The sequence below is a fragment of the Cygnus olor genome, chromosome 13 (assembly GCF_009769625.2).
Source record: "Cygnus olor isolate bCygOlo1 chromosome 13, bCygOlo1.pri.v2, whole genome shotgun sequence".
Lineage (NCBI taxonomy): Eukaryota > Metazoa > Chordata > Aves > Anseriformes > Anatidae > Cygnus > Cygnus olor.
In genome coordinates this window covers 8,131,993-8,154,320 of record NC_049181.1, presented here as the reverse complement: position 1 = coordinate 8,154,320, position 22,328 = coordinate 8,131,993, and the positions used below count along the sequence as shown (strand labels likewise).

Below are 22,328 nucleotides of genomic sequence, written 5' to 3'. Positions count from 1 at the left end.
AGCAAGAAGGAGGGAAAGAATGTTTTTGGATTTAAAAACCTTCCAAACAATAAAATACATTAAAATTTAATTATGTTCTAGTTAGAGAGGGTCACACTTCCCCTGATTTAACTGGCCTGGCAAAATCCTGTAATTGCCACTTCCATATGGAGTTGGAGGCTGCAAGAGAGCATTTACAGTGGTGTGTTAACAAGAGCTGAGGCACGGCTCAAAAGGACAACGTCTTTACTCTTTAAATACCAGGCCTAGACTTGGTGGAGCTATAGATTATTTTGTGCAGTAAAAGAGGAATTAGCTGATCCATTCCAAAATGCATTTATCATTAAAATAAAAATCTTCTGTCATTTTATTTAATAGCCTTAGTAAGAAATAATTGCAATGTCTGGTTGCTTTCAACAACATGTGGTTTTAATATTTTAATTGTTACAAACTGTTTAATAATGTTGAACAAAAGGCGTGTCCAATTATTGTGTTTATTAACTTTTCTTTTGAGGACTTGATAAATTATATTACAAATATACAGTGCTTCAGATACTGTAGTGTTAACTTACTAAATTTGAAAGTGGAAAATCAGCCAATAGTGACTCGTTTTGGTGCAACTTAAATATTGTATTTGCGAGTGACAAGCATTATGTATCACTTCATTTAACAATCTAGTAGTTTGTGCATTTTTCTAATTATTATGCTGCTTTATCTGGCTAGGGAATTAAAATGCGGTGGGAATAATAAACCCCACAAAGCCTAACAGGCCACAGAGAGACATGATTCCACCGAATCTGTCAAAGTCATGGCTTTTTCTGAAGGGGAACTATATTCCTCAAAACTCCTCAGCTCCCCAGGGTCTCCCACAATAGACTTAATGGTTTTCCCCACTTTGAGCCAGCTGGGACAGCACCCGGCAAGGCTTTTCCCGGGACCTGACAACTCCCTTGGAAGCACCCGCCAGGGTGAGCTGCCTCCGCACTCCAGCTCTTGGGGCACCCCACAAGGACAGCTGTCTCCATACCAGTCACAGGTTTCCCCATGCAGGGGCCAGATCCGACCCTCTGCTGCCCAAGAGTGGCCCCCCATCGCAGGTCCCCAGTGCTCGGACACCCTCTGTATTTTGAGCAGAAGGCCTGAGACGCGTTTGGGCATCGCGCTGTTCCCAGGCCTATTTTGTTTACATTTGATTCAATCAAGTTGTGGCCTTTTGGCCTCTTTCCAAATTAACTTCTGGGTGACCTCCGCTGTGCCCTCTCCCAGCAGCAAGGCCTCCGAGAAACAGGCCATTAAACCTACAAACAAATATTGGATATATTGGTTGATCAAGCCAGCTTCAAACATAGCTATTTAACCCCCGGCACATGCTTTTGCAAACTAAGTATATTTTGTCTTCAGTCATTCACCCTTCTTTGCCTACTTCTTTTTAATTCCAACTAGAGCTCCATGTTTTACTGCCTCATAAAACTTCAAAATTTCTCATCCTCCTGTAAACCCCACGAAGAGCAGCACAGGGCCCGTTCACACAGATCTCGCTGCAGGGCTGGGTCTTTACACCGAGCACATGAAGAAAGGCAGCAAGATCCTGCCCTGTGGATCAGCCGTAACACTCTAAGAAATTGTGTGTTCCCCCTATTTCCAAGGAAATAAATCAAAGTTGGATTCTCAGGGTCTGTGAAAGCGTATTGCCTGGATTCCAATCCCCAAAGGGTTGTGTTTTTTTGTGTTTTTTTTTTTTTTTCCAAGAGCTTATATGGTAGTTAGATTTCTGGCTAGAGAATATGCAATATGATAAAAACACAGTCCCTATACAGGGCAATAAATTACAGATTGTTTGATGTGGAAACCAAAGAACTGTCAAACTCCAGTATATCTGAAATATTCTAAATGAGCCCTTAACTCCAGTGTCTGGAAATGTACAATATGTTTCCAGACCCTTCAATCTTGTAAAGGCCCATCTCCCCCACTTAATTTTCCTTTTATGGATTTTATTCTTCATTTTTAGTGGATTTTTTCCCCTCCTCTTTCAAAACTGTGCTCTTCCTCTTTAAGATAGTCCTATGATAAACAACAGGAATTATCTAACTGTAGAAAGGAATCAGAAGTGGGCCCAAGCTTAATCTTTAGGAATGCTGTTTTGTCACAGACTTTGTATGGGATGTCACCTCCTCGCTTCATCTGCCCACTCGCAGAACAGGGACAGCTACTGCTCCGGCTCACTGGGCTGCTTTGCAGGTAAGTGCAGTAAGGACAGGGGAAAGCATCTCAGTGCAAATGGTGTCAGAGCCCTGCAAGCACCCCAGGGAGTGCACAAGCAAGCTGAGGACAGAGAGAGAGAAAAAAGAGATCCAAGAGCATCACACTGGCTGATCCAGTACTTGCAGTCTCCATCGCAGCTGCATGCTTGCATCAGCATCACCCTGGTTCACTCTCCCAAGCCTTTCTTGGTAGGAGGTCGCCGACGGAGCAGAGCACCCAAGACATGGGACATGAGGCACGATGGCTCCCACCTCCACACATATCTGTTAGAACTTGAAGTCATCCCCATCTGTCAGCCATCCCGGTGGCGAGGGGAAACTTGAGTGACCAGAGGAAATAACTCATTTGCACGCTGCTTTTTGCCTAGGGTTGCTGTCAAGTCACAAAAAAACTGAGCAAGACCTTGTGCTGACGATGAATAACCTCTCACTTCCAATATAGTTTCATGTGTGGGATGAGTGAAAACCCTTCTAGCCAGAAACAGACCCCATCCACCCTGGGAAATAAAAGTTAGGAACCAATTCCAACTCATTTTCCTGAAGGCGACCCTTGGCCTCCCAGCTGAGATAACAATGCTAATATTTATGGATGGGCTATTCATGCCTCTGGACACAGAGCGAAAATAACTCAAATCACAACTTGGTAGATATCTAACAGAACTGAAAAGGAATCTTTGCTTCCAATACAGCAATAACAAACCATCTCGCCCACCAATGCAAAAAAAAAATAGCACCACCCACAGTCACACATGCACACGAAAAAAAAGTGGTCTGGAGTTTTGATGTGATGAGTAGGCACCAGCGATTGTGACTCATCCAGAAAGAACTGACCTGAGACAACACACCACTCAGACAGCCATGCTTCATTCATTTATTTATCTTAGCTTGATAAAAGATGCTTAGACCAAGCTAAAACAATCTGGCAAACTTTTTGACTTCCCTTTCTCTGTGGGTTAAGTTTTCTGTACTCTTTTCAGTCACTGTGCATTTGGTTCTAATGCACAAATAACATTCCCAAACTGGAAAAGTTTGAAGAGAATTTCTCATATATGCATACTCTTACACAGATTCAGTTTGAGAAGATAAGAACTACTGAGCAAGCATTATTTCCTCCCTCATACAACATATTTGCCAAACTCAAGCAAACTTGAAAATTTGGTGCACTGATGAAAGAACACACATTTTTCAGCAGCATGAGCAGCCTGAAGTAAACTGAAGCCAAAGCATCAGCAAGTTGCAGACATTGGCAAAAATCCACAAGAAAATGCTGTGGAACTCTAACAAAAATTGCACCAACTAGCATGGTTCCTGAGTCTACCCATATGAATGAAAACTGACCTGCATCTCCAACACAAAAAAACGGGGAGGATTTCATTAAGTTGTGCTAGACAAACAATATACTGGTAGTCACATGGGAAACCAGTTTAGAACTCTGAGCGCTACAAGAACTCTTTTTTTTTCCAAAAAGACTGAATGTTTGCAAAACCTCAGAAACCACTGTCCATCGCGTTTGGTAGATATGGAGTTTTTCACCCTTCCCGAGCCTAGGAGTGCACACTGTTTCCCAGATCTGAAGCCAACACCTGAAAAACAACTGTAATTCATCCAGAGTTGCTCCTTCCACATTTCCTACTCTTTAGCATCCAAGTTGTGTTCCAGATGTGAAGCAGATCACAAAACTTCAGTAGGCCAAGAAAAGAAGTGTGATGGTGAGCTCTGCCACCCAAAATCCCTAATTTAAGTAACATCCACAGTTACTTTACCAGTATATAAGCTGCTTACCATTGATCCTCAGCATGAATAGCTAGGTTCATAACTAACTTTCACAAGTCACTTTACATTTCCTCCTGATTTTATTCTCAATTCCCCTCCTTCTCAAACATAACTTTACAGGAGGGGTTGATTTTTTCAAACTCTTACAATTTATGCCATCAAAAGCAAAACAACTCATCTGCTCCCTGCAATGCTACAACTTTCCAGTCTGATACTGTGAACAAGGGAGAGAGCTGTAAAAGACCACGACTGAGCTGACCATGTTCACCCACTTACCCCTATTCTTCTTAGAGCAGGAGCTGACACAGACAGGCTGCTGCTGTAAACAGCTGCGTTCAGCCAACTTATGTTTACCCAGGGTCCCTCGTTCCACGAAGCTTAGCTCCTCAGCAGCCTGAACTGTTCAGCGAAGACCTAACTTGACCCAATCTGGCAGCCAGCATTTCACAACCACTTTATGTCAGCAGTTTCAAGTACGCTAATAACCATGTTTTGTTCAGTGCGACTTTCTCACTGCGAACGGCAAAATATCATTATCACCTGCAGGTTGAAGCCTGCCCTCTACCCCATTTAATAGGGAGCTGATTATGCTATTCTCTTCCCCCCACCCCCCCACCCCCTTTAATAATTACAGGCTGTGGGCAGATGGCACAGCTTTTCCATGCAGGAAGGCAGAGCAGGCTGCGCTGCCATCGCCTGTTCCGCTCGCTGGGGTGCTCCCGGGGTCCCGGTGGCCCCAGTGCTCCCAGCCAGCGGCCAGTGACGTGTGCCTGCCCCGCGGGGCTTCGGCCAGGAGCTGCTATCACAACAGCCCCTGGCAGCCGCGGGAGCAGGAAAGCAGAGGTTAGCAGAAAAGTCGCTAAGCCAGCAACTTCGGGCAGATCAGCCCTCACAGCCCACCAGGCAGGGTGCAGCTGGGCTTTACCATGGGAAGCTGCCGCGCCTGAAAGCATCGTGCTGGAGCAAACCTGGACAAGATCCCCACCAGTAAAAGCTCTCTTGAGGGAGACTGGGCAGCTCAGCCATGTTAAAGAAAGCATTATGGCCCAAGTATTTTCCCAGCAAGACCCCAATGCTGTATGTTCCCAGAGAGTACAGAGGTCCAAGCTGCCAGCCTACTAGAGAACAACCCCTCTGAGAGTTACACAGTGACAGAGAGCAGAGTCCAGAGCCAGACCCCAGCCCAGCTGGGGACAAAGGCAGGGCTGGCTCGAGTCAATACTGTAGGAGAGCTCTGGGAGGTTAAACCCTCTCCCTGCAGCAGTCACACTGTGTGAAAGGCAGTTTCTTTCACATAGCTCACAGCCATTGCCAACTGAACGCAGCACAGAGGTGTCACTTAATCCCTTGGCAGCAGTGGGGCTTCACAGACTTAACCTGGCCTGGAATGATGGGTAGAGACAAGATACTGCTTGTCCTTGCAACGATGCCAGGTCTGAGACCGTGGGAAGGAAGCTCCCTGCCTGGCAGAGAGGGTCTCATCCAGCTCTGCCACATCCCCATTAAACAGTAACTTGCTTCGACAGTGATTAGGAACAGACATCCAAAGACATACAGCAAACTAACAACTGACCCTCCATTCCAGCCATGAGCAAAGCCAAAGAGGACTTCAACAAGAGCTGATGTCAGACATGTGCCACATTGACCCACACCAGCACCTCATGCTTGTGGATATCACAGCAGCACCATCTTCCAACTGTACCAGGGATGAGCACCCACCAGAAGTGCACCACAAGGACGCATCCAGTGCCTGAGAACTGGCTGAGCCCAAAGGGCCACACCATGCATGCCCTGTGGTTCCTGTTTTGCCCACGGGCTTGAACCAGGACCTGCCATGCATGCCTGGTACCAAGCCGGGCCGAAGCAGCACCTGCTCTCCACCCAACTGCTGAAAACAGAGCCGCCTGGGGTTGTCTGGCTGAGCCCGAAGAAAGAGTGGGGGAGGCCAGACTGATTTGGAAACCACCCACTCTGGAGTCATCCCCTGCTGGCACGCCTGCAACAAACCTGGTTGATGTGCTTCAGCTTGTCAATAATCTGGCTGATCACTGGCTCAGGACTTTTCATCTTCACCTCGTGGTTGCCAGGGTGAGCTTTTGCTCCGTTCCTTGTGATTTGGGGGCTGTATCTGTGGAATGAGAGAATGTGGAAAGTATCTGTGAGAACAGAGGAGACCACAATGTGACGGGCTAACACAAGAGATCTTTAAAGTTCAGTACAAGCAAAAGTATTCCCAAGATAAGTACCAGTCCCTTCCAAAATGGAGAGAATAAAACAGTTAATAACGACACAGAAAAGGCAGAAGATTCTCATATATATTTCTGCTCTGCCTTTGCAAAGCAGCAAGATGATGTACTTGATCACTTGAGGACAATGAAGTCCTTTCCAGTCCATTAGTAACCAAGGAAGACGTTAAACAATATACAACAGGGATAAATATTTTCACATAACTTGCACCCAAGAGTCCTAAAAAAGCTGGCTGAGAAATTCTGGCTTGCTCATGTTTGTTTAAAATAAATCTTGGCAGACCACAGAGACTCCAGTACAAGAGTGGTAGTGTGCCCACAGCCAAAAAAAAATGAGTGGGATGACCCAGTTAACTGCAAGCTGATTAGTATAACATCAACCCCTTGCAAAATAATGACTATCACTGATGTGTGATTTCAATAATGAAGAATTAAAGCATCAGAATATAATTAACGCTGTCAACATTGCTAATGGAAAATAGGTGTTGTCAAACAAACCTGATTTCAGTCTTTGATGAGATCCAGCCTTGGGGATCAAAGTAATAGCTTCAACAGAACATACCTTGACTTTGGTGCGGTGCTGGACTCTGCACCACACGATATCCTGATTTACACGGGTACCACCATGTCGGTAAAGCACACATAAAGCAAATTAACAGCTGGCTGAGACCACCAGAGACATAGGCACCCTCCTCAAGCTTGCAGGGATGCTGTGCAGAGGAGGGTGGCCAAGCCAGCTCTCAGTTTTTTTCATCAGCAACTAGGAAAGCAGTGTAAATACACTGCTGCCAAATCTATGGAATGGCAAAGTTTATCAGAGTGATGAGAGTGAGGAGAAGGGGGAAAGACAGGGATCACAGCATACTTTGCTTTGGAGGAAAGCACTCCTGCGCCTGGTACCTGGGTAACAGCTTGTGTCACTCAGGACGTGAGACAAGCATGTCTGCACCAACCTCAAACTGGGCTTCAGGACCACAGTAAGTGGCTGTTACCACTTACTGCTCACAGCCAGGGCAGCAGCACACTGGTGCCTTCCTGAGCTGCGGGTTGTTTGTGTTCACTGCAGCCCCAATTACTGGCCCCGGTACTGTAAAAACACAAAACAAGCCCTCATCTCCAAGAGCTGACAGCCCAAGCACACGCTGCCAAAACCCGGCACAGCCTACGAAAGCAAGATTTCTGAGATAACACCGAGCATCAGTCTGCTTTACTGTATGTTTGTTTTTCCGGTGCCGTGGGTAAAAAAAAATGATGAGTATTCCTTTCTGTGCCTCATCTCCTGCATGTTGCATCCGTACCCAGCTCCCAGCACCAGCCCCGGTGACTGCCCCCATCTGCCAGCTCCCCTTCCCCTCCCCACTACACGGTCCTTTGAGATGACAGGCAGCCCATCTCCCACAGGCTTTGTGGAGGAAGCAGGACATCAGCAGGGATTAAATTGAGGGGAGGGAGACAGAAGGGATGGTGGGGCCAGCTCAGGGAGAATGCTCTGCTGGGGGAGAAAGCAATAGGCACAAGGTTATTCATCCACAACAGCTGTTGGGGTACGCAGAAGGCTTTGGGGGGTTAGCTGCACTTGAACTCTTAATTAACAACGAGAGAGTCAGACATCCAGGGATATAAAGCCTACTCCAGATTTACACCGGTGGAGCAGGAACCTGCTCCCAGCCTGAAATATTCACATCATTCCAAAATACAGCGCTGAGGTTGATTTCCAGTCTGAGGCTTTTTCAGAGCACGAGTTACCCATACACGAGCGCTCAGCATCTCCAGCTGCGCCCCCACTGCACCGCGCTCTCCTCATACACCAGGGCACTGTTCTAGCAAGTACGACATATTAGCTACACCCAGGACATAGGAGCTCCCGGTTCAGGAAAGCGCTTACACATGCTATCAGAGGTTTGTCCTAGGCTGAAAGCTAAGTGATTTGTAGAACGGGGGCCAAAGCAAGGCAGGCTTGGACACCGGATTGAAGCAAGCCATGGCCAGGCAAGGCCTGGCTTCCTGCAGCTCAGCCAGCGGTGGGACCGTGGGCTCAGAGCACCATCTCGTGGGAAGACAGCGCTGCCGCAAGCACACATCGGCCCTGCTCTGCAAATACTCGTGCACTTTAACCTTTTGCAGGGGAATAAGGCACTGGAAGCAACGAACCGTCAAACCTGCTACTTATTTGTCACAGAGCCACCTAATGCTACCGTGCCAGGCTGACAAATACATCTGGCGACTGACCACAAACATCTATAAAAGCGTGTGGCTTCTTAGATGCCAAAGAAATTTCCATTTTTGGTGTTGCTGTGAATTTAATTCAAAAACACTGACAGAACTTTAAAGCACATTGATGAAAAGTCTCCTGTGGTTTAACCATTTTAACTAGTAGGATAAATCTCCCACAGGTTTTAGTAAGAGCAGAACCATGCCCTGTTTGGTGCATGCCTAAATTATTACAGTCTCTCTCCTAAGCCGTTTTACAAAGAAACTTAATAGCCTGGTTTTGAGTGGGCGAAACCCCTTCTGAAATCCAGGCAACAACTGCCAGAAAGGATTTCTGTAGCCTACGCAATGTCACATAGGAGGGAGGAACACAGCTACGGCAGGTCAAGGTAACATGTCCAAAGATAGGACTTGTTCTGGAGAAGGCGGAGACCCCTATGCATCCTCGGAGTCATGAGGACATCAGATCTCACTCCCCAAGGAACAAGTCTGGGGGAGAAGGAAGCAAACCTCAAAGTGCTGGCAGAAGGAACTCTACCTAAAACAGTCCTACCGGGAAAGCAGAGTGACTTTGCCTGCTGTTTCTCACCTGGCAAGGTACAAGGGGGCATAATAGGCCCCAAATGAACCCGTTACCTCACATAATTTGAAGCAGCACAGCAGCGGGCTCTGCAAACTGCACATATTGGGACTGAATCACAAAGCAGCAGATGCACAGGGACATGCTACACTGAAGAGCCAGAGACAAGCTCCTGCATGGCTTGGGTGCTTTAGGACACACTGCATTCACGCTGCCAAGCCGAGACCTTGAGTGAGAGGTGGATATCAGCTCCCCCTTGTCAGAAAGCGGCATGGGCTGGCACACATTCAGGCACGTGGGATGCAGCCAAACCAAGGGTTAAAGACTTTGAAATGTAGCTTCAGCGAGGGATGAACATTCCTGAGATGCCAGAAAAACTTGAAAAGGCAGCTGGCACCCCTCTCTGCAGCCTGGGCCAAGCAGCCAGGCCTCTAAGGACTAACATGGCATAGAGATGCCTTTGGAGACCCCACAGAGCTGGACAACGAGGGGGTCCCAGCACAGCTCACACAGAGGAAAAACCACAGCTCTCCTGCGTCCCACCAAGTCACTAAAAGGCAGGTGGGCTCACAGGGTTTGCAAAGCAACAGCATCACCTTCCTCCCATGCTCCCCAGCCACGGCTCAGGTAAGAAGAGATCCGAGCCACTTTCGGCATATGCCAATAAGACAGCCCCTTCTGCAGGGTGCTAGTGCCACTCCACCAAACCCACCATACACCTCTACCAGCGACACCGGCACTGTACAGCAAATGCACAGTGGTTGAAGTCCACTCCATGGTCATGGGGGTCCCTGAACTGAAGGGATATCAGTGTTGCAATATGAGCATGGTCTGGCTTCCACTTCATAAGCAAAGCCCAAAATACTTTCCCTTTTTGATGTGCCTCAATGTCAGTCAGCAGCATTTCCTTGCCTGGGCTCTCTGGGCATGGGTTCTTGCTGGGGTCATGGTATTCTACAAAGACAAATGTCATGTAGCCCTCACTAAAAACAACTTAAAAGACAACCACCTGATGAAAACACTGATGATCTGAGGATTTCTGTGGGGGTAGCACAGCTATAGACCCTTCACACTCTTCATCCACCAACTGTAAATGCCAAAGTATGAAGTCACATTAAGGGATTTTCTTCTCCCTTTCTCCCCACCATCCACAAACATCTCCAGTGACTGTTTGGCCATTCCAGTCCAAATGCAAATCTTTCCAGGCTTTTGATTCAGAGCAATGAAGACAAGATGACAAATGCTATTTAAAAATATGGCTATAAATGTAAAATGTGTGTTCATCCTACTTGGCCATACTAGGCTTAGAGATGAGTTACTGCAACGCCTGACACATGATTTAGAGAAAGTAATCCTTTAAGTCAAACAAAGAATTACACCTTGTAGAAAAAGGAAAGTAAGTTTTTCATTCAAGTAACAAATAATTTATGCTTGCCTTCCAGTTGTAAAGTATTTATTCAAATACAGCTGCACAATTTAAAGAGCATGGTATCCTTTGCAGACTTTCTGTACTATCTCTGCTCACTGAAACATACTTGTTTTGAGGGAACGGATGGGGGACAAACACAGCACAGACTGCTACAAGACAGGGCTACCAAATAAGAAAAGAAGTTTCATGTCACAGGACTTCATGGCTGAGCTTGAGAGCAGTTTTTCCAACACCTGCAGTCCCCGAAAGCTGCTCTGTGTTTCATGACACAACTTACTACTCAGTCTTGAGAGGGTGGCTCAGAGATTCACGACTATTAACACAACAGTGTGAGTACACCCTTTTAGATGTTTAAAAATGGAGTCCTGATCATATAGCCATTGGTCTGCTCAGTCCTGGAGAGGTGTACATCTGTCAAAGATTAAGTTTTATTTTTTTTAAACCATTAAAGCCTTTGAAGTGTAAAACATTAAGTAAGGCTTTTATTTGAATAAAACACCTTCCCACACACACTCCCATTGCTTTTGGCTGCAAAGACTTCTACACACAACTCCCCAGCTCCCCTTTCACAGTCAGATAGCACTAAAAATGGTAACACCCTTCCTTTCAGAAGGAAAAAGGAGAGACTTTCAACTTGAACGGACTGGAGCTTGTTTGGACTCAAATTGGCCAAATTCTGCCTCTTTTGAGACCAGGAGACTGTAAAAAAGGGCAAGCAAGGATTAAGCAAAAAAGGTAGATGTTCTCTCACCAGCAGAGAAATAATCCAGGCATCCCAGCAGCCTCACCAGCCTCTCCAAACCTGCACCAACGCACAGCTGCTTTTATTTTCACTGCCCTTCTGGCTACAGATCAACTTCAGCATTGCAGAATAAGTTCACACAGGCTGGCAACACTGGGTCCTTATCACATAAGAGGCAAAAAGAGCCAAAATGCTGGAAGAGCTGCTTCCAACCCACACATTGCACCCTACAACCGGGGAGCAAGTCCTGGAGGAGTCCACAAGCCTCCAAGAAGAGGTGATAACTTTTTTCCCCTGATGGCTTCCTCTCTGAAGAGAGAATGTGTCCACTCCAGCTGTCCCTTTTCACTCAGGGTACATGGTCCCATCGTCCCTTGACCAAATGCAGGCACTGGCTGTACGGTGGTGCAGGCAGCAGGAGAAAGGTGAGGTGCATGGTTCTCAGGTGCCTTCCCAGCTTGCAATGTGCTACAACAAGCACTTGCAGTCATTGCAGAGTTCACAGCGCCCCAGCCAATTTACACCACCAGCGGCTCTGAGAAAGTTTCTTCAAAAGCAACCAGGAGAATACAATGCTCTCAGCGGGGAGCATTTGGACCTAAGTAAAAAAGACATTTTCTGCTGCATTCCCAAATATCAACTTCCTCGCAGCCTGGTCTCCCTACCGTGAGAGCCCTCCAAGAGCCTGCTGTATTAGTTCCTTGCCAAAGAGAAATGCTGCCTCTTCCAAACCATCCTATATCATGCACTGCAGCCAGTAAGTGTGCAACAGATGTTAGTTTTTATTAAATGTGAAGTCTCCAGTAAGAAAAGCAAATACTGTAATATTCATAGCAAAACAATGGGAGTTTAAAGTGTAAAAGGACAGCCTGAAGACTCCCTCCGTTCTTACATCAGTTCAGTAAAGTTCAAGACAAATAGATTTTGGAAGAATTGGTTAAACCTGAGACCAAGCAGCAGGCTTAATATAGGAAGATTCATGATCCTCATTTCTGCTATACTCTGGAAACAATTATGGCCACTCAATAACCGACTGAATTTGCCTACTATCCTTTCATTATAGCTTACATTTGCTACAAAGCTGTGTTTTATGTGCTTGAAAAGTTATACAGCCTCCCTCTTTGGGGACTCCATTGTATCAGATATTTTGCAGCACTGCCAGAAATAACCAAGCCCTTCATGAGCTAAAGGGTTATTGCTGGCATGGAATTTCCTTTGTTCCAATTACAGAATCTCATTTTTCTCCCTTGCTTCCAATTGTGCTTTCATTGTTTATGATTTGTATGATTAAAACAAACCACAGTATGTTGGCAAAAACAGGGAAATCTGAGACTTCTAGCTTGAAGAAAAGAATCTGGCAAGGTGCTAAAAATATATTAATTTGGAATTGGTATAAAGAGAACAAGAGTTATGTGGATAATTTAGATTAATGTACAAGTTTGTCTTGAACAATTTGGAAATGGCAATATCTAACAGTAATACTTAATGTACTTACAAGTTTTGCAGCGGGCAGATGTTGCTGTCATTCTATTCATAACAGCTTGAAAGGAATATACTACTGTAAGCAGATTATTAAACTGAGAATCTAGATTTTAATAGACTTTTAGTATTAAATGCTGCAAAAGCCTGATGCTATATATAAGGTTCAAATCACCTCTGAGCTTTAGATGCCTAACTCCCACAGAAACTGAGATGAGTTCAATATCTCAACACCCACTTGACTTAAGTTGAAGTCTTTACACAAGCTAGTTATTCAGACAGGACTTCTGCGACACGAATCATCCTCTGTTTTTAGTCTGCATTGTATGGAGAAAGGGATAAGAGAAGCTGGACAACATATTCCCTCATTTGCCTGTTTCCCATCCATACAGCTAGCTGTCTGACACACGTGCTGACACAAAGCCTCCTGGCAATTGAGCACACCAGATTTGTTATTTTTGAGCACTGCATACAAACCAGCAGCCCCACACTATTAGGACGCAGATGCAGTCCGACACAGTCCCAGCTCTCATTCCCACCCACCCACCCCGGCCCCCAACTCACTTTGCAGCTGGCAAGCCTCACATGGGCAGGCAGAGCCAGGATCCAGCAGAAGTTTTGCTTTGGAGTATCAGTTTGTCTCCAGTTCAGCAAAAATTCAGCTCACCAGCATGAGGACAGGCAGAAGCACAGGGCAAGGAGACAAACGGAGGCAAGGAAGGGAATGACAACAACCCTGGCTTAGGCAAGCTTAAGCTATTGCACACCCACCCTGTCTGTACATCCAGCCCTCTGCTATCTCAGAGAAGTGCCTGTCAGTCAATTGAGCCCCGAAAAACTGCAGAGAGGTGCACAGGGATGCAGAGGGTCAGAGGAAGATCCAGCAGGTCCAGTCACCAGCTACCACAAACATCAAAGCACTACAACCCCTCACAAGTTCTTGACATGGGGTGGAGTGTGTCATGTGCAGCTTTTGCTGTGAACATTTGTGGCTTCTCATAAAAGCATAGAACATTTTTGCACACTTGGAAAAGTTTGAAAAGCAGCAATTTGGTGCCTTTTCTTTTCCCTTCCTACTCTGGTTTATGTTCTTCAACCACACAACAACAGCACAGCAAAAGACACAGGTGCTGCTTAGTACGTGACCATAGACATCTGTTGTCCTTGTGCAGTCACCAGCATTTGCAAGATATTTCTGACAGGTCAAAGCACCGTGTCTTAAACACACACAAAAGAATGTTAGCACAGATCAAACCTCAGGAAGGAGGACAAATTCTTGCTATTAAATGGTACAACAAGGAGAACTACATGAGCTGGACAAAGGACCATACTGTAAAACAAAGTGTGGAATGAATCATTTTTAAAAAATGCTAAAATATACAAAGCAGGGTGAGTGATGCTGAGCCATCCGCAGAGCACATTGCACATCATCCCTGCTGCAAGACACATTGTGGAAAGCCCTCTGCCAAGCAGGTCCTCAGAGCTCTCAACTTCATGGGGGTTACTAGGGACTGCAGGTGGGATGCACCAGAGCCAAGGATGAAACAAGAACATAGCCCAGATACAGTCAGACCTTTCTCGCAGTTTGCTGTATGACAAGAAAAGCACTGCTGGCTGCAGTGCCTCAGAGTCCCAAATGCAAGTGCTGTGGTCAATCAGGGCAGAGAGAGTTAAGGGCAAGGAGGAAACTGAGAATGGTTCAAGGCTCAAAATGGGAAATGACATGCAGTGAAAAAGCCTTGAGCACATCCGGTCCAGGACACGGTCACTCTCTGCCGGTAACAAAGCACTGGGATAAACAGGACAGAGTAAACACTGATTCAGAAAGAAACACAGGAGTAGCAGCTCAGGTTAAGTGCAAGGAATGAGCATCTCTCCTGTCAGCATCCTCCAAAGCCAGTATCCAATAAAGCAACATGGAAACATGACGACATAGAGCATATTTTATATGTACAAATCCTAGAAAAATCAGCCCCTTGTTCGGCAGCAGTAACACACAGGGGACAAACTACAATGTCAGCTTCCTGAAATTAATACAAGGGATTCAAAAACACCAAGTTTCTTGTAAAAAGCAGCAAGCTGGAATTTGAATGACTGACAATTGCATATTAGTCCAGCAGGAGGACTACTGTATCTCTGCCAGAAGCTCAAGCATATAACAGGCATTCTCAGAGCAGTTTAAGAAACATCTATGTAATGAACAGTTGCTTGGCTCCCTCTTGGGGAAAAGGCTGAAAAAACTGGTGGTTTGGGGTACGCAAACACTGTTACCTTGAATGCACCTTTTTTTCAGGAATCCTCTCAGACTTTCTGAAAAAGATACATGCTGGGAAGTTCGAACACCTGAAGCTCTCAGTTTTGACCATTTTGGCTCCATATGAAGCAACACAATTGGCTTTAGATATGATTTAATTACGTTTCTTTCAACTTGAAACACATTTTGCAAATGAAGCCTTAGTTCAGCTTTATTTAGCTGAGTTTTATCCTGTAGTTTCATCAGCAGAGACACCGCCACATATGACAGGCTTTAGTAGCTTATGGAGAAGAGAGGGTCACCCTGGGAAGCATTACAGGTGCACATGCTAAAAATACATGGCAAGAAAGACTTAAAAATAAGTGGCAGGGAAGTCTAGGAATTTAAGGGGCAACAGCTATTTCCATTTTGTGCGTCTATTTGCCCTCCCTACCAAACATCCTGCCTTTGCAGGGGTGCTCAGATTTCTTCCTCCATGCAAGCAGCACTTTTGTGCCCAGCCAGCAAGTTTTCCTATCCAGGGCAGCTGTGCTCCCTCCATGGCACCGGAAGGGGATGCGGGTTTTCACAGTCATCTCACAGAAAAAACATTTTCTGACTGCAAAGGAGCTGTTACTATTATTTCATAGGAGCTGGGAGAGGTGGCTACATCTGCATGATAAATGGGAGTGGGGGGAAGGAGGAGAGGGGTGGAAAGGCAGTGTCTTCAAGAGCAGACAATGTCATCCTCGACGTAATAGCCAGGTAGCTGAGGGCTGAAAACATGGTAACCCCTTTGTGTATGTATACTTCATCTTCTCCTTGCCTTGCCCCATCTGCATGCTGTGGCACCTATGTGATCTGCCATATCATGCCACAAATGCCACAGCTTGGTGGCAGAAGATCTAGGGTGACATCTCTGCCTTTGACAGTCTACTGGTATTCTCAGCAAAAAGCTAAGACAGGCTATCATCTAAAAACCTTTTTTAATCTGCAAATAACTTTGAGCTTACATTTGTGGGAAGATGTGAACTCACCATTTTTCCACTGCTGCTGCTTCACCCAGCAGTGATTTCAGCAATGCCTGGAGCAGGGCCCTGGCAAACTTCTGTAAGCAGAGATCTCACCGTAGGTCCCCCCCCCCAAAACCGCAGCGTTTGTGGTACTGTTTTGAGATATTTTTCTTAAATTAACAACCAGTGAGGCAATATTGAAATTTTTTCCCCTCTAGTTGCACTTCTCTTAGGAAAAGGAGCTCAAGATTTCCCAGAAATAGGTACAGATAGAGGACACATTTTTCCTTAGGCAAAGTAGAAAGTAGGTACATTTTATTAAAGTGTGTGATGTTAGATGCTTGAGTAATTTTTTAAAAATACATATTGACGCTATTTTGGTCCCTTCAGTATTTCAGGTCAGTATTGCAAGTGCAGGCTAATTACCACCGGAGGTTACTGATCAAGAAGTCATAATTAATATTTCAACATTTCACAACTTCCTGAATTTATTTCTATTTCTTCCCTTATGCAAACTACTTAATAGCAAAGGATGCTTTGCAGAGTAGGGTTATTAGAGGAGATTTATGTATAATTATAAAAAACACTTCCAAGTTCTATTTCCACATTCTTTAACATTCCTAAGAGGCATTTTTTGCAAGGGAATGCTCTATTTCTATTAACACTTCCTTTCCCTTTATGCTATTAATCCTGTTCTTGCCTGCCTTCATTCACCTTACTATTACTATCAGGACACTCTCAAAACCCTCTGCACATGCCTCTCTGCACACCTACTACTGCTCCAGAGGAGCCACCCTAGTGCCCAGGTGCACCCTCCCAGGGAGCAGCGCTGTGCTGAGCTGCTGCTTCTCCCCTTTCTCCAGCTCACTGCTACCAACCCACCACAAAAATTAAAAAAAAATAAAAAATGCTTGTAGTTACAGGGTTTTCACAGCAGAGCACAGAAAGCTCAGTGTAGGGCGGCACACGACCACTTCTCCCCTTCACGTGAGCTTTGCTCATCGACCTGAGCTGCAGCACAAGTGGACACCAGTTCTGTAAAAGGTTTAAGGGAATGAGCAATGTCCTGGCCAGAGACCACTCCCGCACCTGGTTAACTAAAGATGAGCAGTGCTGGGGAAAGGGAGGGGAAGGGAGACATGATTCACCTCTCCACGACTTCTTGTCCGTTCCAGCAAAGAGTGTCGTTCTGAACAGCGGAGCTGTGGGTGCAGATGTATTCTGGCAAGCTGCTGTAAAAATTGCTGTGAGACTTCAGCTTCATAATGAGTTCCCTGGAAGAAAGGGGAAAAAAATGATTCTCAGTCAAAGGAAGAAAAGAAGATCATGGTGGCAGATCAGAGCAGACACTCTCAGCACAGACCTATACAGACGGGTAATGATGGGTTTCATGCTGCATTCTCAAAGATGCATGATTTATAGACATATGCCAAGCTGGCTACGGGATCACAGTCGGCATTCAAAGGGGCAGGTTACACTCAGGGACACAGTTCTGCCCCAGGAAGGCAGGACTGTGGGAGCAGGAGCCTGCAGAACCACAGATCCGGCTGCACCCATGACACGGGCTGACACAGAGCTCTGAGAGCAGCCAGAAACAGGGCAGGGGCTGCAGGCATGGGATGCGCTGGTCCTCCCAGCCCAGGTCTGCCCCTTGCAAAGGAAAGGGGCACTTGGCAGCTTTCACCAGGAAACACCAGCAGTAAATGTTGCAAAGAGCACAAAAACATGAATAGAAGAGACTGGAGGAAGTAAGACTTGGCCTCACCATCTCCTGGCTACAGCTCAGTATATTTTCCCCCTTGGCAATGGGTTATTTCTCAGCATCCTTCCTCCCCGGGAGTGACGAGGAGGGATCGGCACCTTGGCTGGGAGCACTCCTGGGGGTATCCCCTCTGTGGTGGGACCCCCATGCTCCATGGTGCCGGCCAGCAGTGACAGGCAGCCAGGCAGAGCAGACTTGGAAGAAATGGAGAGCTGCTCTCGAGGGGTGGCTGCAGGCTGGGGTGCAGGAGGGACCAGGCTCCCTCCATCCCTCTCCCATTTCCCCGAGCAGGGATTTGCTGGGATTCCCGGACGCTTGGGGTCTCTTCTCCAGACCAAGCTCCAGGCTGCCAGCTGGGGGCAGACAAAACAAGGAAAAGCAGCCCCAGAGCCAGGGAAGGCAGCCTGCTCGCTAGCTCTCGGTTTTTGCTATCCAGGCTGCGTTCCTGCCCGGATCAGACCGACATGGCCATGCAGGCAGAGCTCGCAGCACACAGAGGCAACCCAAGTCCTCCCCCGGCCCACCACAGCACGGCCTGCCAGCGCACTGCAAGCGCCAACCCATCTGTCCCTAGCCGTGCCGATAGCCAAGGGTTTGGTTGGAGGGTCCAAAGCCTCTCCAAAGGGTTGCTAGTTCAGCCTACAACCTCCCTGCACACATCTAAGGGGTGCCTTGGACGAGCACCTCCTAGAGTCACATATTGCACTGTGCTTACCGTGTGGAGAGAGGTCCAACCTCTTGCCAAGCAAAGCGAAGCAAGCCCTGGGTCTTCAGTTCTGCCAAGCCGTAAGCAGGACAGGTCCTACACAGCACATCGCCCCCAGCTCCTCACCTCCTCCCCGGCACAGCCCTGCTCCCCATCCCACAGACCCCAGCAGCATCAGGGAGAACGGACAGAAGGAAACCTTCCTGCTGACCACAGCTCCCAGCAGGGCTCTCTCAACGAGGGCAGAGTGGAAAAAGGAGAAACTCCTCCATATCTGCAGGTATGAGCTCATGTAATTTGTTGCAGCAGATTTCATTAGTCTGCACAGTCCTCAGACGACATCCCCGGCAGCGCCTGGGCTGCGTAACCCTCCGACATGTCAAGACAAGGGAGGAATGCAAGCCCTAGCGCTATCTCATGGGAACCGTATCAGGAATGTGGCCCTGTTGCTCTGTAAAGGAAAATCTATCCAAGTTAGTCCATCCCCAGTTCCAAAAAGGGCTGAGTCTGCCCTTTTCTCTTCTGCAGAGATTTTTTTCATATTCAAGATAGCAGTAAAAGCACAGCACGCTTCCTGGTGCACTTGTCAGATCCACAGGGGATGCACGGGGGGGCTGCTTCCCCTACCACACCAGCATGAGCCCACTGAATTACAGCTTCTTTTTACAGAGTGCAGCCCTGCAGGAAGGAAGCACAGGCTGCAACGCCAGGAGTGGCGGCACCTGCTTCGCTTTGAAAATATTCAGCAAAAGGCTGTTAACATTCCTGAAGTACTGTAAAAGACTGCACAGAAATAAAGTGAAACAGGCCCCACAGCCTTCATGCTGTTTCATGCAATGACTTAATCTAGAGCTACCATTTATACTTATAACTGTACCTGTGAGCATATTTGGCACTACAGCAATGCCCAAGAAACCCAGACATGGCATTTTGTGTATGAACCTCAGTGCCGTGCCTGGCACATGGCACAGAAGCAAAACAAAGATGAAAAGCAGGGGGCAGTTTTATAAGTTAAAAAAAATAACATCAGAGTAGGTACATTAGGTGAGAAAACACAGGTGTAGACACCTTGCTGTGCTTCACTGTCAGTCCCAGAACGACTCTGATGTTCAGAGTCAAAACCAGCTGCAATCAGTAAGGGAAAAAAGGGGCTCTTCCATCTCCCTCCATGGGGCCACCCCATAGGGAAACTGCCCCTGCACCCCATCACGCTGGCACCGTGTTCAGCTCGAGCACTCTCACCTCCTCCTGCTCGACAGAGTTTCCTCTGGCTCTATGTGAGTCACCTTCAGGACTTTCTTGTCAATAAAGAGGTCTTCAGGGTAATTAGCTGATCGATACTGCCTCTGCTGAGCGTGGCCACACAACCGGCTAATCTGGAAAACACAAACACAGCAGCGTGAGGAAATTTCATGGCCAGAAAAACTGCAGGAAGACAGCTAAGATGCACACTGCCACCTGCACAACAGCTCTTTAAATACAGGAGTTAGGAACCTATATGCTGCTGCCCACCTCCACCAACCCCAAAGTGCCCAAATTGCTCTCATAGCAGATTTAGGACCTTAAGTTACTTTTCACTTCAGTCACCATGTGTAAGCTAGTTTCTGGGACAAACTTTACAGTGAGATAGTTAGCAGAGACCACACCAATGCACTTGTTCTCCCTGCAAGTATGAACCCACTTGTTTCTGATTGAAGCCTTTTAAAGTCATCACACATCTCACCTTGGAAGGCGAAGTGTCCTGTCCCGAGAGAGATGGGGGTGTCTGGGGACAGTCCTGCACCACACCCTCGCCAGGGATGCACACACCAAGGCACAGGCTGAGCACCCCCATCCTGCTGAGCCCTGGTTTGCAGATCAGGATGATGGTCAGTCTGCTCCCTCCCATTTATACACCAGTGTCTGAAAGCAAACTGTTGCCCTAAGGATGCAAACCAGCTCTTGTATGAACACCCCTTCTGCGGAAGGGAAGGCAGGAAAAGTCAGGGAACATTTTTGGGCTTCAAGGGGTTCCTCATAGCCGCAGGCATGCCTGACAGAGCTCCCATGTGTCAGGTTAAACTCATGTTGGCGGAAGGGGGGCTTAAGGTATTCCCTGCTACTTGCTTCCCAAAAGCTGTAGCACCTTGGCATGCTATGCTCCACCTCTCCAGCCAGACTTTTAGGAAACATCTTCCCTCCAAATACCAATTCTGAGACCTCCATCTTACAGCTCAAGGCAACTCAGCATCTGCAGAGCCTGCACTGCAGGTACCAAGGGATAAGCATCATACATATTGCTAATTTAAAAAAAAAAAAAAAAAAAAAGGAAAGAAAGAAAGAAAAACATGGCCTAAAATACAGCAAGCATTATTGCTACAGCCCAGTCATGCCATGGGAGGTCTTGATTAACAGGCCTCTGTTAATGACACAAATTAGCTCATTAGCATACAGATGATTCGGTGAGTGGCTGCAGTGGTGAGAATCCAAAATGCCTCATTAAAGCTCTCCCACACGGCCACTGCCCCATGACTCAGTGCCGGCTGTACAGCACTGCTGCAGTCCCTGCTGTGGGTGGATTTGTGCCCATCTCCTCTAGGAGAACAACGAGGGACAACCGTCCCGCCACATCACCACCAGGCCTGCTTGGTGCTGGAAAACTCGCCTTTGGAACCACCCCAGGCTACTTGTGCAGGAATCTGTCACACCTTGCTGTGAAGAGGACTCGGGGATGACGAAGGCACTACAGCCAACACCAACACCATTTTCCTTGAGCTTCATCCCACCACCCACATCCAGGCTTGTGGCCGACCACATACCTACAAAACATCCGTTCCTAGCAGCACCTCATTTATCTTCGCCCTGCACCGCACCGAGGCAGCCAGCTAAACTACCAGTTAGCAACACACCAGAGGCAAAAAGCACGCCCACCGCCCAAAGCTACAAGCATCTGATGTGTAAGGAGAACAGATTAATTCCGTTCTATTACATCCTGCATTTGGGTGGGCAAATAAATTAGTAATGTCACCTGTTTCATTATCAAGAGCAGCACAGTTTGTTTGCTCAGGCTGCTGTACAATACAGAGTAAGAGAGGAAGCACGCAGGAGCACAGGGAGCCAGGCACTGCAGTTTCTGGTTTGCAGCATGCTGGGAAGAGGCACTGCCACCAGTCCCCTCTGCACCTATAGTTTCCTCCCCAAGCAGCTCCTCCTGCAGCTGCAGGCACAGTTCCTGCAGCATCTTCCCTTTTGTTTCACTGCCCACCCTTGGCTGTGTTTCCTCTTTGCTTTGCCAAACCCAAGTCCTGCAGAAGAATACATCAATCCTGTCGCCCTCCCCAAATCATAGGGCGGGCTTAAAAACCACGGGTAGGAAAGGAGTCAGAAAAATAGACACCACATTTTGGGCTGTTTTCTTTGCCTTTTGTGTTTTTGGCGGGAGGGGAGCTCACTCCGCAGAGCGGCACAAGGCAAGGATGCACTGCAGGGGAAAGGGCTGGCCAGACGGGATGGAGCTGCTGGGCCTCCGCACAGCTGAGGGACCGCGTCCAGAGACGGCACGAGTTAAACCCAGCTGCACGCTGCAAGGAAAAAGGAGCCTGGAGAAACAAGAGGCAAGACATCCTTGGAAGCGTTTGTATGCCTGAAAACGCACCCATTTTTCCAAACTTATTAGTGGTACCAATAGAAGAGTCCAGCCTCCCTCCAAACCTTGGCTGATGCGTAAAAGGCTCTGTCCTTTCCCATGCCACGTCCTGCACTCTGTGCTGGCTGGCATCACCAGCCCTGCAAGGGGCAGACTGGCAGGACAGCAGGAAGACGCACAGGGCCCTGCACATCTCATGGCCAAAAGGTGCCCTCTGAGCCTCATGGAGTCTGCAGAGAGGGGATCTGCCACGGGGAAATGACGGCTATGCAAGCATTGTGGGACACAG

At 47.3% G+C, this 22,328-nt stretch overlaps 1 protein-coding gene across 5 annotated transcripts in view; it reads right to left on the bottom strand.

The window, feature by feature from the left end:
• Window positions 1-22,328, bottom strand: part of GPC3 (glypican 3) — a 149,251-nt gene that overhangs the window by 42,103 nt on the left and 84,820 nt on the right. For all 5 annotated transcript variants that reach the window (XM_040572768.1, XM_040572766.1, XM_040572770.1 and 2 more), the window contains 3 exons: window positions 19,657-19,790; window positions 17,095-17,220; window positions 6,021-6,141 (listed from right to left, as the gene is read on the bottom strand). In XM_040572768.1, the coding sequence (XP_040428702.1) occupies window positions 6,021-6,141; window positions 17,095-17,220; window positions 19,657-19,790 (381 nt within the window). The remainder of the gene's footprint in view (window positions 1-6,020; window positions 6,142-17,094; window positions 17,221-19,656; window positions 19,791-22,328) is intronic.